The 14477-nt window shown below is 46.5% G+C and overlaps 1 protein-coding gene across 1 annotated transcript in view; it reads left to right on the top strand.

Annotated features, from left to right (window-relative positions):
- Positions 1–14477, top strand: part of LOC124788391 (arylsulfatase B-like) — a 121737-nt gene that overhangs the window by 50233 nt on the left and 57027 nt on the right. The window contains exon 5 of the mRNA XM_047255656.1: positions 549–706. Coding sequence (XP_047111612.1) covers positions 549–706 — 158 coding nt within the window. The remainder of the gene's footprint in view (positions 1–548; positions 707–14477) is intronic.

Raw genomic sequence — 14477 nt, 5'->3', positions numbered from 1 at the left:
GAGTGGCGGCGATGGTGGGTGGATACTTCGTCAGCTTCCTTGGAACTCACGCTGTCCAAGGACGGCCTAAACGCAGTTTTGGTCCAGACTGCACATTTCGTCCCTGCTGAAAGGATATGGAGTGCGTGGAAAAAGAGAGAATGTGGGACATAGCGATAGAGGCGTGGCAGCAGCCATTGTTCTCAAGAAAATAGGAGGCTATTGCGTGTTGGGACTCAAGATTGCGGTAGATCTATGAGGGTCAAAGGAATGTTTTGGAAGAGATGTGGAAATTTAATTAACTTATCAGATGCGTGGGGAAGGGCATATGGATACGGAAACCAAAAGATGTTCACTTGTTTCGCCAGTAAGGGATATTACAGCACCAGATGTCTGTTCAGTCCTTTTCCAGATCAACAAATATATTTACTATACGAGGCCTGAAAACAGTTTTATTTGTCAAGGGTGGTGACAGCCACTGTCGATCGTTATGCGTCGAACAAAGGGCTTCGGAATAATATGATACAGATCTCGGCGACCCGCGACTTGTGCACCTTCTCCTGTTACAGGCGTGGTGTCCAAACTGGATGAATCGGTGGGCCGAGTGGTGGCGGCGCTGCAGAGCCGAGGAATGTTGGAGAACTCCATCATCGTCTTCACTCCGGACAACGGAGCGCCCACAACGGGCAAAACCGCCAACTGGGGTTCCAATTACCCCTTCAGAGGCGTAAGTAGATATTTTCTATGTAGGTGAATTCCAAGCACCGCAACAAGTGGCTGCATTGCGTATGTCATCTTTAATTTTGCAACGTATTTGTCAAGTAAGAGGAACGAACAAATAGATTTTAAATAGATTTTGATGAACGATGAAAGATGAGCAGTTCTGGCCATTACTAAATGATTCGCATTAGTATTTTCTTACACAGGAAGCTACAAAAGAATTTTCCATTTTTAAGAAAACTAAAACAAGAAAGAAAGGCTAATAAAAATGGTCTGTAAAATGTACATCTTCAGAGCTGTAAGCACTTGTTCATTTTCGCCTCTGTGCAACACATCTCTTCTACTGAAAGATCGTTGCTATTACGAAAGCAAATGAGAACATATTATTCTGCTAGTGTGAAACAGCAGAGTTGCTATTGTGATCAGCTTGCTATTACGTACGACTTTCGCTTGTCAGCCATCGCTAATGGAGGTGTTCCTTCATAGTAAGGCGTGCTTCTGTCCGACTTCTTAAGGAATCACGCACTCTCCGAAAACCTCGAGGTTGCTGATGGATGTGCTGGCAGGCATTAATGACGTGTTTATGTAGCGTTTGTATACCATTAGTGGAGCTTGTATACAGCAGAGATTTCATATGTCTCTGACACCAAGAAACAGGGGATTAAGTTCGAGGAAACACTCTGCACCACGTACTGGACCTCCCCAACCAATCCGTTGTCATTAACTGTATGTGTGGAGTGCTCTCGAATATTCTGGGGAAAATAGGTTCGTGTTCCATCATGCATGAAACACGCCCCAAGCTGTAGTTGCTATAATATCTTAAGTAGCAGGACAGGCAAGTCGTTTTATAAGAACTGAATGTACCTTGCATCAGTCCACCTCTTTGGTGGAATATAAGGTCATATTAGGTTCCCATTTTCCAGATCATAACGGAAGATGATGTCTGCCATTAGCCATGTGGAATAACACCCCTCCATCTATACTGGTAAGTGGAAAGATAGTATTCCAATGTATAATAATTGTACAGACTAATCAAATCGCAAACTGGTTCTACTATTACTAACGTATGTGCTGTGCGTACCCAGAACTGTGAATACCGTTCACAGTAGAAAAGTAACGATGTTTACTGCTTGCTGTATCCATGGACAATAATAGAAGAAAGTCTCCTCATATTCTTTAGATAGCTCGTGAAAGCAGATGACTTACAGATATGTGTTACACAGTAGTGAAGATATCAACAAGTGCACATAGCTTTAAAATATATATATTCTAGCGCCCTTGTTTACTGGACATTTTTGGCTTCCTTTTGTCCATACTACCACCTCTCAGAATAAATACTTTGTTCCCACATCCTTTACGTGTGTCAGTTTCATCGCCTACAATTTTTAACTACTGTGAGCTTCAGTACAATAAGGAAAATTAAAAATAATACCTACACCAATAACACCATTGAGCCGTGCGTGGCTCGTGTTTCCGCCAAATTATGTATTTTACACCGTGTTTTTAACGTACTTCCACCTCACTACGTTAATTTAAATTTCTGGTGTCACTGAGTTGCTGCTTTTCCTGACTGTGAGCGGCGTTCGCAGCGCGTATCGATATATCCCCTCTCGTAGTATTTTTGTTTGACTTCTGTTGCTTCCCAGTAGTTGTCTGTCGTAAACAGTTCGTGTCGGGAGTTGGTCGCAGTTCGGATAGTGAGTTCGGATAGCAGTTCGGGTTGCGAGGTCCTGCTAGTCAGTTGGATCGCGTCTGGAGCGCAGTCCGAACCAGGCAGTCGGGGAGTTGTAATGCGGCGCTAGTGCAGTCGGGTTGGGGCAGTGAGGTCTACGTCGACATGCCTCGTCCGACCAATGCTGCAACGCATCACTTGAGCCGGGCCACGGTCTTGGTGGATCGTCGGTCGGTCGTCCTACCGGACGAAGCGTTTTGGCTCGCCGATCGTTCATGAGTCGGCTGTGTGTGTGTGTGTGGTGTGTGTGTGTGTGTGTGTGTGTGTGTGTGTGTGTGTGTGTGTGTGCATCGACTCCCGATTTGTCATCATGTGTGCTTAGTTACTGTTGGGTATCGTTCGACTGTTCGTGCAAGCGTTTGTCAGGTTGTGTGTGTAGTGGCGTTATTTCCACTTAAGACTATTTTAGATGTTGTCGGCATTCTGAGGGGAGTCGGTCGGTTGTTGCGGGTGAGGGAAGTTCTCCATGTGGTGCAGTCGGCTGGGGCCGTGGCAGTCCCTGCGCAGTCTCGGAGCGTGTGTGGAGCTGTCCGATCGCTACGAGCTTCGTGGTTCGCCGACTCAGGACGTCAAAGTTGAGTAGTGGTTTCAACTACCCAAGCCAGGTCTATTCATGTTGTGGTGGTTCGCTTCGGTGGTTTGCTGTTGCGGAGGTTTTGCGGTGAGCAATGCCGAGTGGTTCTAATGTTGAGATTTAGCCGCCAAGTGGTGCAATTAACTATTTTGGTCAAGTACGATTTTTAGTGCACCGGTGGAATTTTCTGTCTTGTGGCCGTTAGTGTTCTGGTTATCTGCCCTGGCCAGTAACGTAATTTCAGGTAGCGTCCTTTCCTCACCTGTTGTCGCTGTCCAACATGTTGAGTAATTTTGACAGATAATACACACTCCATTGTAGATTATCACGTTTGTAACATTGCCAGTTGGGTTTCTAATGTACTGACTGACGGGAAGCAAGTTGTGTCGGTCGGTCCGTGGCTGCCCTGTGGCTGGGTTCCAGCGGATCAAGTATAGTTGGGCTCACCACCTGTCTCACCTAAGTGAACGAGGACAGACCGACCTCCGTGGAGGCTTTCTGAGTGCCACCGGTGTTTAATTATCTGTTGTCAGCTATTTTAAATTTTAGGCTTATGGTTCCTTGTTCGTTTTCTAAAATTTTGCCAAATTCATTTTTAAATGTATCTTCCAAGCTTAAACACTGCGGCCTTCTGCCTTTAAAGATTATGGTAACATATTTTGAAATTTTGAAGTTTAATTGTGGCCCTCAGCCGTTGGTATTGCACCTTGCATATGCTGCTTCTTTAAATTTTTTTACTGCTATCTCAATTGGCCTTTCATCGTGCTGATTTTTAAGATTTCCTGTTGTTAAACATGCTGGCCTTCTGCCTTTAAAGGTCTGTGGTAATATACTATGAAGTTTTGAAGTTAAATTGTGGCCCTCAGCCATTCCACCTTGCATATTTTGCCTTTTGGGTTTTAAATTGCTTTATTGCTATCATAATTGAATTTTTTTTAAGATTTCTCGTTAGCCTTCTGCCTTTAAGGATCTATGGTAATATATTCTAAAATTTTGTAAATAAATTGTGGCCCTCAGCCATTTGTATTGCACTTTGCGTATGTTTTTTGAATTATTTTATTGCTGTGTAAATTTGATTTTTATCTTGTTAAGATTGCTTGTTGGAGGTCTTCAGCCGTGAAAGAGTTGCTAAATTAGAATAAAAGACAATTAGAAGCAGAAACTGACCTCAACCCTTGGCCCTTTCCACAATCCTATTACCTGTTCTGCCCAGCGGGTTTAGCGGGCGTCTCAACCATATACAGGACATTTGATTCGTTTTTCTTATGATTTGCGTAGTCTTACTACTATAAACCCCAACAACTATTTCTCTTTCTTGGTTAGCCTCTTCTAGCCAAAATACAGTCAATATTGTCCCAGTGTTGAACATATTGATAGCAAATAAAGTGTCAAATGGCGCTGTTGTCTGGAACACATGGAAGGATTGTTTAAGCTAATTGGGTAGTGTTTTCAACCTCCACACAGCATGGTCCATTTCCGGGTGCTCTGTGAGAGCTGCGCCTGAAGGGAATCTCTTTCATGTTGGTGACTATATTGGGTGTGTGTATAGCGTGATATAGTATGGGGTATGAAACATAGCGCTGGCGTTAATTTCGTCCACAACCTGGATTCGAAATGACTGCCTCGAAGCTGAGCTCTACCACAGAGGTGTGCGCCAGCGGTCTCGTCTAGGAGGTCTGGTGGAGGTTACAGGGTTATTCATAAGAACCTCCAGGATTCCAGAAGACGGCCCCGTGAAAACTACATGACATACAAATAAACTATATACGTCATTGCATGGAGAATCTCGACGCAGGAGGATAGTCGAACCCGCTAAAGCGCCATTTCTGGGCTACGGGGATAAGAGCCTACGCTGCATGGAATCCGTCTCGTGGATTAATGTCGGGGTCTGTTTAGCCGGCCAGCTCGGATGCGGTTTCTCGGAAGATTCTCACATCCAGCCATTCCGTGAAATTAAAGGTACTCTGCAATTCAAACCAGGGCAATGATATTTATTAAACTCTTCAAAATCATATCCTAGAGCCAGGGACATAACACACTGATCTAAAATTGAGGCTTGAAGGATTTAATTTTATTGGTCATAATAACAGCTTAATAGAGTTCAAAGGCTCTGTTTATCCAAAAGTAAAAATATAACATTCAGTAATAACCGGATCAACAGAAAAGGAACCAACACAGTCCTCTCAGTTTCACAAAGCAAATGCTCAAGGTACATAGTTCATGTGGTCCCTTATATGGTCCGCTTCTCAAACATAATTACCAGAGAACGCCCTTCCATAAAACTTAATTTCGTAGTACTAAAGAAATATATTCATTAACCATTAAGAAGAGCACGAAATCATAAGCAATGCAATTACTTTCAGTGCATCAGTTAGTTAATGTAATTTATGATCTCAAGGAAGGGGCTAGTTGTAGAATTACAGACCCGTGCCTCCGGCCGAGCACGTTTCCTCGGAGACCAGCACTCGCCAATCCGTCGGTAGCCCTTCTCTTTCACTCATAATATGGAACCAACGGTATTCCTATCTTTCTTGTACGAACGTTTCAGACGGTGCTAGTATTTGTCAATACAAGAGAGCTCATCTGAACCAGAGACATACAGCACACGCCAGCGGATTGCAAGTAAGGCCACTTCTGTCCCCAACACCCTACAGAAAAACTACTTTTCGGCCGGCGATACAGTTTGCTACAAGAGCGTCATCAACCAAATTCGTGGAAGCGCACTATACGTAAACCTCTGGTCAATACGACATTTCTGGAGAAATCTATATCCACTATAGCAATCATCTATTATAACACCGATTTACAACATACACACGTTGTACACGTATATAGGCCACACAAACGTCGCTACGTGATACACACTGGCAACAAAATCACAAAACCTTGCCCTTATTCGTGTATACTTTAGAGAATTTCGCAGGACAGCTTCCATTAAAGGTCAACGTGCCATTATAATCCATGATACATTCTCTATGCTTCCTCGTAGGAACCGGTGGATAAAGAATTCGTCATGTAATTCCAAACACAACGAACACTGCAAACTCCTCACGTAACGAAATAACCTCTACCCTCGTTTTTGGTGTTGTGACTAGGTGGTCTCCCATCCATTGCCCATGGCGCCTGCCACCGAAGTCAAGTCGATCTCGCAATCGAGCTCCAGAACTAATCGATCCATTCTCACTATCCATTAACAAACTCGTACCAAACTTCCTGGCAGATTAAAACTGTAAGCCCGACCGAGACTCAAACTCGGGACCTTTGCCTTTCGCGGGCAAGTGCTCTACCAACTTTTTTTCTTTTTCTCTATGCCTGCTTGTAGCTCTGCTACTAAACAATTAAAAATCTGGCTTTCGGCGGAGCTCGAAAAGCGAACAGAGGCAGCATGCACCTGACAGGCAAGCACGTTACCTTTTTTCTTTTCTTTTTTTTTTTTTTTTTTTTAGACGCTCTATCCATCTTTTTTTTTTGGGAGTGAGGGGTTTTTATTTATTTATTTTACATGAAGGAAGGTAGGAGAAACAGAAACCTTTATCATTCACAAAATAAACATAGTACGTCCTGACACATGATAGCTGCCCGGGAAGGAACCTCGCTGCCGTCCTACCATGCAGCATGAAATGACAACAAAATCAAAGTGGGGCCACCTCCGGCACCATAAAGAAAAGTATTTATGGATATGAAAACATATTTTGAAGCACATCCATTTGCTAACTGTTAAAGCCTGTGTATTTCGTAGGTCGCATACTCGCATAGTGTTCTGAGTCGATCACATTACTTAGTCGGCTTCACAACGAAAGCACCGCCGCTCTTCTTTGAGCACCCGGCACGCCCCAAGTATATGGCGGGTCCGCAAATACCGTTACTAGGAAATTGGCATACCAATCCTTGTACTTTTGTAGCCGTAATAGTTTTGTGTGTCCATCTTGCAAGTATTGCCAGTAATCCAGGACGTTCAGTAAGTTCGTTCTATAGATGTAATGGACCGTCATACCTGCGATCCACGCCACTGCGTTCGTCTTATGACGCGGAAAATACGTTTCCTCTGGAGAAAATACTATGTCAGAACAGACTGCTGTATAGATAGTGCGCCACATGAACGCTATTATCTTTCTTGCGAGAGTCCAGACAGCCAATGCCTCGCCGCAGACCAGCCGATGGTCGTCCGTATCCAGCACGCCGCATAGCTGACACAAGGGCGAATCTGCCAAATGTATTGCGTACTTTTTATCATTTGTAAGGTGTTTTCGGTTCACGACAATGTACCATGTTGATCTGACTGATATAGGTAGGTGGGGGTGGTGGACCGTGCGCCACACCACGTGCCAATTAACAGCTGGATGTTTGCGTTCCACCCTATTCCGGGCGATCTGTCGAAGAAGCAGATGGTACACGTCCTTCGATGTCGACTGTCGGGTCGTCGGTAAACGCTCTCGAACGTAACTGTGTTCCACGATGAACGTGCGCGCATACGTTAAAGGGGGCGATATATGGCCGACACTGACTGGAGGAAGATGCGATGTTGGTACGAGTTCTTCGATGATCGTCCCCGTAAGCTAGTGATTCCTGTTGCGCCACCGTTTGAGCATAGTATTAATATACATGGCACGCGCCTTCTCGTGCACGTTCGCTAATCCAACGCCCCCCTCTCGCGCTGGGAGGGTAAGCGTGTTGTACTGTACCTTAAAGAGTTGTCCCAGGCACACATAGTACCCAAAAGCCGCCTGAATCCTCATAGCCATCGTACGCGTCAAGGGGAGAAGGTGTGTCAGGTGGCACATCATGGGCGCGAGATAAAGGTTGACGAGGAACACTCGCTGCAGCATATCCATCGACCGTAGGGCGTTTGTTTAGTCGTACTGCCGTTCGGACTCTGAGTAACAGTCTTCGGTAGTTGTCTGCAGCCGTTCTCGCTGTCTCCCTATGAAAGGTGATACCCAAACAGCGGAGGGTTTCCACCGCAGGTAAGTGTCCTTCCGTTCCTGGTTCTAGTCCACGCCCCACATGCATGAATTGTGATTTTCGGTAGTTGACCACACTTCCAGCTGCCATCCCATACGTCTGTAGCCAATCCAGTGCTGTTTGAGTCTCCCTCTCATTCCGTACGAGGAACACAATATCATTCGCGTATGCTCTGCATTTGAATGACAAATGCCGTAGGGAGATCCCGGTAAGACGGCGGCGAAGGTCTGCGAGGCACGGTTCTAAGGCGATCGCATAAAGGAGGATCGACGAGGGGCAACCCTGTCTCACTGATCGTAACATCTTGAAATACTCAGTTCTCCCTCCGTTGACCACCATCGCTGATCTGGCGCCGTGCAACAGCCGCATCACAGCATTGGTCAATAATGGCATGACACCCATCCTGTTCATCACCGCCGCGAGGTACACATGATCCACGCGATCAAAAGCATGATGGAAATCTACTGCAACCATCGCCCCCCGGAGGCGGCATGCAGCCGCGAGGGCGACGACGTCACTATAGTCTCCCAAGGCTGTGTGGATATTACTGATGCCGCCAAGACAAGTCTGGTCGGCATGTATTCAATTCTCCAGCGACTTTTTGATACGACTTCCCAGGATGCGCATGAAGATCTTGTAGTCACTATTAAGGAGGGTCAAGGGGCGATAATCTCAAGGCCGTTTGCCACCACGGGGCTTCGGTATCGGTATCATGAGCCCTTCAGTGAATTGAATGTGAACCGGTAGTTCTCGCCGCAGAAGCTCATTAAACGTACATAGCCACATCGGTGTCATAATGGTCACAAAGGCACGGTAAAATTCCAACGGGAATCCGTCTGGGCTTGGGGACTTGTTGCAAGCACCTCATGCAATCGCTTCCTCCAGCTCTTCACACGTAATTTCAGATAACCCGTCCGCTTCCCCGCTCACACTCGTCGCGTCTGGGATCTCTTCCAGGACGTTCCGCAGCTCCCTCTGACCCTCCCCGTTGCTCGCATAGAATCTGCTAAAATGATCCGTGAATGCCTGTGCTATGCCCATTTGTGTTGTAAAACGACGGCCATTGCCGTGATCGATCTCATGTATTAAATTCCTGCGTCTTCTTCGTCTTTCCTTTATCACATAATGCATCGAGGGAACCTCGTTGGGCAGGAAATCCTGCGACCTCGCGCGTATCATCGTACCTGCCATCCTCTGCGTCGCAAGTTGTACCAGCTTCGCCTTAACTCTGTAGACGGCCGTCTGGCTTTCTGGTGTAGGTGGTTGAGCTAACAGTTCCCGGAAAGCCGTAAAGTAAAACTCAGTGGTCGTGCGCTGCCATTGAGAAACCTCCTTCCCGTAACCTATTAACGTCCTCCGTAAAGTTGTCTTCGCGCTCTCGATCCACCACTGCAGGACAGAACCGAAAGCATTTCGTCGACGGAGGCAGCTATTCCACGCGTCCTCCACCATGCGCCGGCATTCTGCATCCCGCAGGTGGGAGGCGTTCATCTTCCAATTACCCCTCCGTCTCCACACCTGCTGTCTATCAAGGTTAACGGTACAAATATATGCCTCGTGGTCTGTAAACGCTGTCGGCCATATTCTGCGTCCACCGTCGACATTGCTAACGCCCTTGAAACGTAGATCCGGTCCAAACGGCCCGCGGAGTGGCTAGTAAAAAATGTATATCCTGGTTGGTTGCGATACTTCAGGTCCCATGTATCGACTAATTCCATCCCGTTGATCAGCTCCCTAAGTTCTTGGCTAGTAGTATAGTTAGGTTGTTGGTCCTTTCTGTCGAGCACACAATTAAAATCTCCGCCGAGTATGCAACCATCGTATCGTCCCTGGAACAACGGTGTAACCTCATGGGCGTAAAAATCTGCTCTGTCCCTTCTCTTATCCGAGCCTGACGGTGCGTATATGTTGATCAAACGTATTCCACCTATGGTCACGGCCGTACCACGGGCAGAAGGCAAATACTCTACGTCGTCTGCACGTATCCCTTCCTTTAATAGTATTGCTGTGCCAACGCAAACGGGGAACAGTAAATGTCGTAACCGTAAAAGTCCGAGGGGGGAAGTACTCGAACTTCTTGTAATAGTGCTATGTCTAAATCCGCAGCCTTTATCATGTCACTGAGCATCTTGATTGGTGTTAACAGACCCTATCCGATAAGCTTGTTGCATGGCGGTCAACGTAGATAAGGTACCGTACACTCGCTAATTCTTCCGTACATAGGCTGCTGTCTTACTAACGTCTCCCGCCGTAACCTCATATTGTCTGTCATTATTCCGTGCACTCTGACGGTCTTACAGCGGGAGAGTGCGTGGGAGCCGTTCCTCCGGCATCATCTGTTCCCCACGGGGGTGGCTCTTCTGACAAGTCCCCTAGTGTCCCATCGTTGTCGTGCGGTGCAGGCGCCGTAGCCTCCTCAGTAGCCTGTTGCCGTCTATCGAGCTCCTTCGCTGTGTCTGGAGCATCGTCAGCGGTAGGTCGTACCGCCGTCCCGCTGGCCACCGATGCATCCACGCTAGGCAGTTCTTCTGTATCCATGGTCGTCTGTTCTGTGCCCATAAACATCTCAGAATTGTCTGCTAGATCAGAGTGGTCGTTCTCCACCATAAGGCGGTGCTTCTCCGGCGTTTTGGTGATCGTTGTTTACGTTGCCGGGCCTGGGAATCAGAGGTCAGCATGGTCTGCAGTTGTTCGTGGGGGTCGTCGGAATCGTTCGCCGTTGTATTATCGACGTCTCCAAGTGCCTTATCTGAAGGGACCGCAAGCGGAACCGAAGAGAGGGCGTCCTGTGACTGCTGCAGGCGGTCCAGAAGAGGTCGTCTTTCTGTGGCTCGCCACGATCCGCCGCTGTTCTGGTGCGTGCCTGTCTCGCGGCCCACGTCATCGCGTAATGCGGCGACGTAAGTCATGGGGAGCACAGTCGGATGCGGCGTGAGGGGTGGATCATCCCGTGGCAGCTGTAATAACCTTCGTTGAGCACACTCAGAACGTATGTGTCCCTCCTTCCCACATCCAGAGCACGTCCTTGGTTGTCCGTCGTAAATGACAATCGCCCTACAACCGGCGATGTACAATTATGACGGGACGTGTTTTCGGAGTTCGATCCGTATTTGTCTGACGCCATTGAGGAAAGAATACGTCTTGAAACCCGCACATATTTCAGCCACGTGGGATAGGACCGTTCCGTAAGGACGCAGGACGTCTGTCACCAATTCTTCTGGCACTTCGAATGGAAGCTCAAAGACGCGGATCGTCCGGAGGCCCATGGCGGCGTGTTCAACGGTTACCGCTCCAACATTCCCATCCGAATGACAGAAACGAAGTCCTTGTCGGTGTCGAAGTAGTAGTTCGTCACATGCCGCTTCATTGATGAGCTTGACATAGACAACGCTGCTGACTGTAGATAAGTGTATTCCAACTAGAACGTCAGGTTCGATTTTCACCTCGTCCCGTAAATAACGTTCGATCTCTTAAGCCTTCGGTCGAGCATATTCGTTAACAAAACTAAATTTCAGTGTCGATTTGCGGAACGACAAGGCCATGATTCGTTCTATGTATACCGCGACACTCCGCTACACACTCAACGTAAACACCTCTCGCGCAGACGTGCGGCAGGGACGTAAACACCGTCCGAACCGCTGCGCCGCCGAAGGCTGACTGCCAGCTGAGCTACAGAAGCACGACTCACGCGCGGTAGTCACAGCTTTAGTTCTGCCAGTATCTCGTCTCCTACCTTCCAAACTTTACAGAAGCTCTCCTGCGAACCATGCTGCACTCCTGAAAGAAAGGATGTTGCGGAGACATGGCTTAGCCACAGCCTGGGGGATGTTTCCAGAATGATATTTTCACTCTGCAGCGGAGTGTGCGCTGATATGAAACTTCCTGGAAGATTAAAACTGTGTCCCCGACCGAAACTCGAACTCGGGACCTTTGCCTATCGCGGGCAAGTGGTTGGTAGAGCACTTGCCCGTGAAATGCAAAGGTCCCGAGTTCTAGTCTCGGTCGGGCACATAGTTTTAATCTGCCAGGAAGTTTCAATCCATGTTCAGTTTACAGCATCACGATGGTCACATCCGTGTTTGGCGTCATCGCGGTCATTGCACATTGGAAGCGTGTATTCGTCATCGCCACACTGGCGTATCACCCGACGGTATGGTATGGAGTGCCATTGGTTACACGTCTCGGTCACCTCCTGTTCATATTGACGGCACTTTGAACAGTGGATGTTACATTTAAGATGTGTTACGACCCGTGGCTGTACCATTCATTCGATCCTGGCAATACCCTACATTACAGCAGGATAATGCACGGCCGCATTTTGCAGGTCCTTTACGGGCTTTTCTGGATACAGAAAATGTTCGACTGCTGCCCTGGCCAGCACAATCTCCAGATCTGTCACCAATTGAAAACGTCTGGCCAATGGTGGCTGAGCAACTGGCTCGTCACAGTACACCAGTCACTGCTCTCGATGAACTGTGGTATCGAGTTGAAGCTGCATGGGCAGCTGTATCTGTACACGTCATCCAAGCTCTGTTTGACTCAATGCCCATGCGTATCAAGGCCGTTATTACGGCCAGAGGTGGTTGATCTAGCTACTGATTTCTCAGTATCTATGCCCTCAAACTGCGTCAAAATTTAATCACGTCAGTTCTAGTATAATATATTTGTCCAATGAATACCCGTTTATCATCTGCATTCCTTCTTGGTGTAGCAATTTTAGTGGCCAGTAGTGTATTCTTTCTCTGGCTGCTGACCTGTTCACTACTGACAATTCTTCTGTTTTAAGAGATAACGAAATTCTTCAGTTAAAATCTGAAGATTACAAGCAAATCGTAAATAAACTGTGCTGTAATGTACCACTCTACAACTCTCAAAGTCCATAGGAATCTAAATAAATACAAGTGAACTGCCATTTTTCTGGTTACCGCCGATTCGTATGGCACAACATACCCTCTCTATTGTAAACATTGTGTCACAAAAATGGATAGAAATGATACGTTTCCGCTCATTCGATATCGTATTCCTGGGTGGGCCACGGAGTGCCAAACTTCTCGCGTAAAGACAACGTCCCGTCCTGTCACTCGGCTTCACTCGGTCCTTCTCGGGACTATCCGGAAGAGTGCACATCGTCATTTAGCACTAGGGTGCAGCATTTTGAGGTCGGCACAACTCTCTGAGTTCGACAGAATCTTTGCATCAGCACTGTTTACAATTCTCTATTTGTTCGTATTATGAAGCACGTTCACAGTTCCAGTGACTGTTTGTAAAAAAAGTGGCAATCTATCGATCTATCGTCACAATCCTTTAAAATGAATGACAGAGAGAGTGAAAAGAACTCTCATTTCGCATAAGCCGTAGGTACTTCTTATTTGTACGAAACGTCATTATAGTACCAGGCAGAAATAATCTAAACCTTTAGATGACAAAAGGATCGGGAAAAAATTACAACGCTCGACAGACGGGAGTCATTGTTCTGTTTATCAAGAAACACTTTGTGCTAAATTTGCAGGCATGAAGCGCTTGAAGACATTGGTGGTACGAATAGTAACATTCCTGAAGTCTTTCCCATTATTCCATTTTCAGTTGCTACAATTTTCAATGAAAATAAAAAAAAGTGGCCTCAAGCACTATGGGACTTAACTTCTGAGATCATCAGTCCCCTAGAACGTCGAACTAATGAAACCTAACTAATCTAAGGACGTCACACACATCCATGCCCAAGGCAGGATTCCAACCTGCGACCGTAGCGGTCACGCGGTTCCAGACTGTAGCGCCTAGGACCGCTCGGCCACCCCGGCCGGCCAGTGTAAATCAACAAAGAGTACGCAAACTTCAGATATTACTGCAGAGCACGTCGTTTAAATCAAGGGATATGCCTCGAACGATTTTTAGATTTAAATCCCACTATTCTTGTATATATGAAGGAGAGAAGAGTCTAGGAATGAAAATCAGGACACCCGGAATGCACAGCAGACTTCGTAATTTAAGTGGACTTGACTACACGCTGCCCACAGTAAGACATTGCAAAGTAACTTCTTTCTGATTTGATGGAGATTCATTGAAATAGTAAAATCTCGTTGTAGAACGGACACATTCTGACAAAGACAATCCAGTTCCCTAAGCTCGCTGGCGTTAAAGAAAGCGCGATGTCTGAAGAATTCATTGTGGCCTCGCAAGAATTACAACGATAGTTTTATAAAGACTTTGACGACACTGTCAATCTTACGACTGTTTTCGAGCTGTTGTCGAGACCGCTTGCAGTTTCAGTTGGAAGATACTCTGGGCATGTGCAGATGTAACTGACTGACCTACAAGGTAATTCTAGTTTTAATTAGAAATATTTTTACGTCAAACCGGTGAGAATGTGTCCATTGCTTCTCTCACGTAGATTTTCCAAGTCTCCATAAAGAGTTTGCAAAAGTGCTACAAAATTTCGATCTACATATCTGTGTGAAAGAGTCTTTTTTACTATTGAACTAAATAATTCACAATTATATGGTAACTTGAATG

Source organism: Schistocerca piceifrons, chromosome 3 (assembly GCF_021461385.2).
Source record: "Schistocerca piceifrons isolate TAMUIC-IGC-003096 chromosome 3, iqSchPice1.1, whole genome shotgun sequence".
Classification (NCBI taxonomy): domain Eukaryota; kingdom Metazoa; phylum Arthropoda; class Insecta; order Orthoptera; family Acrididae; genus Schistocerca; species Schistocerca piceifrons.
The sequence above is the reverse complement of the archived record's forward strand: the minus strand, read 5'-3'. Positions and strand labels throughout refer to the sequence as shown.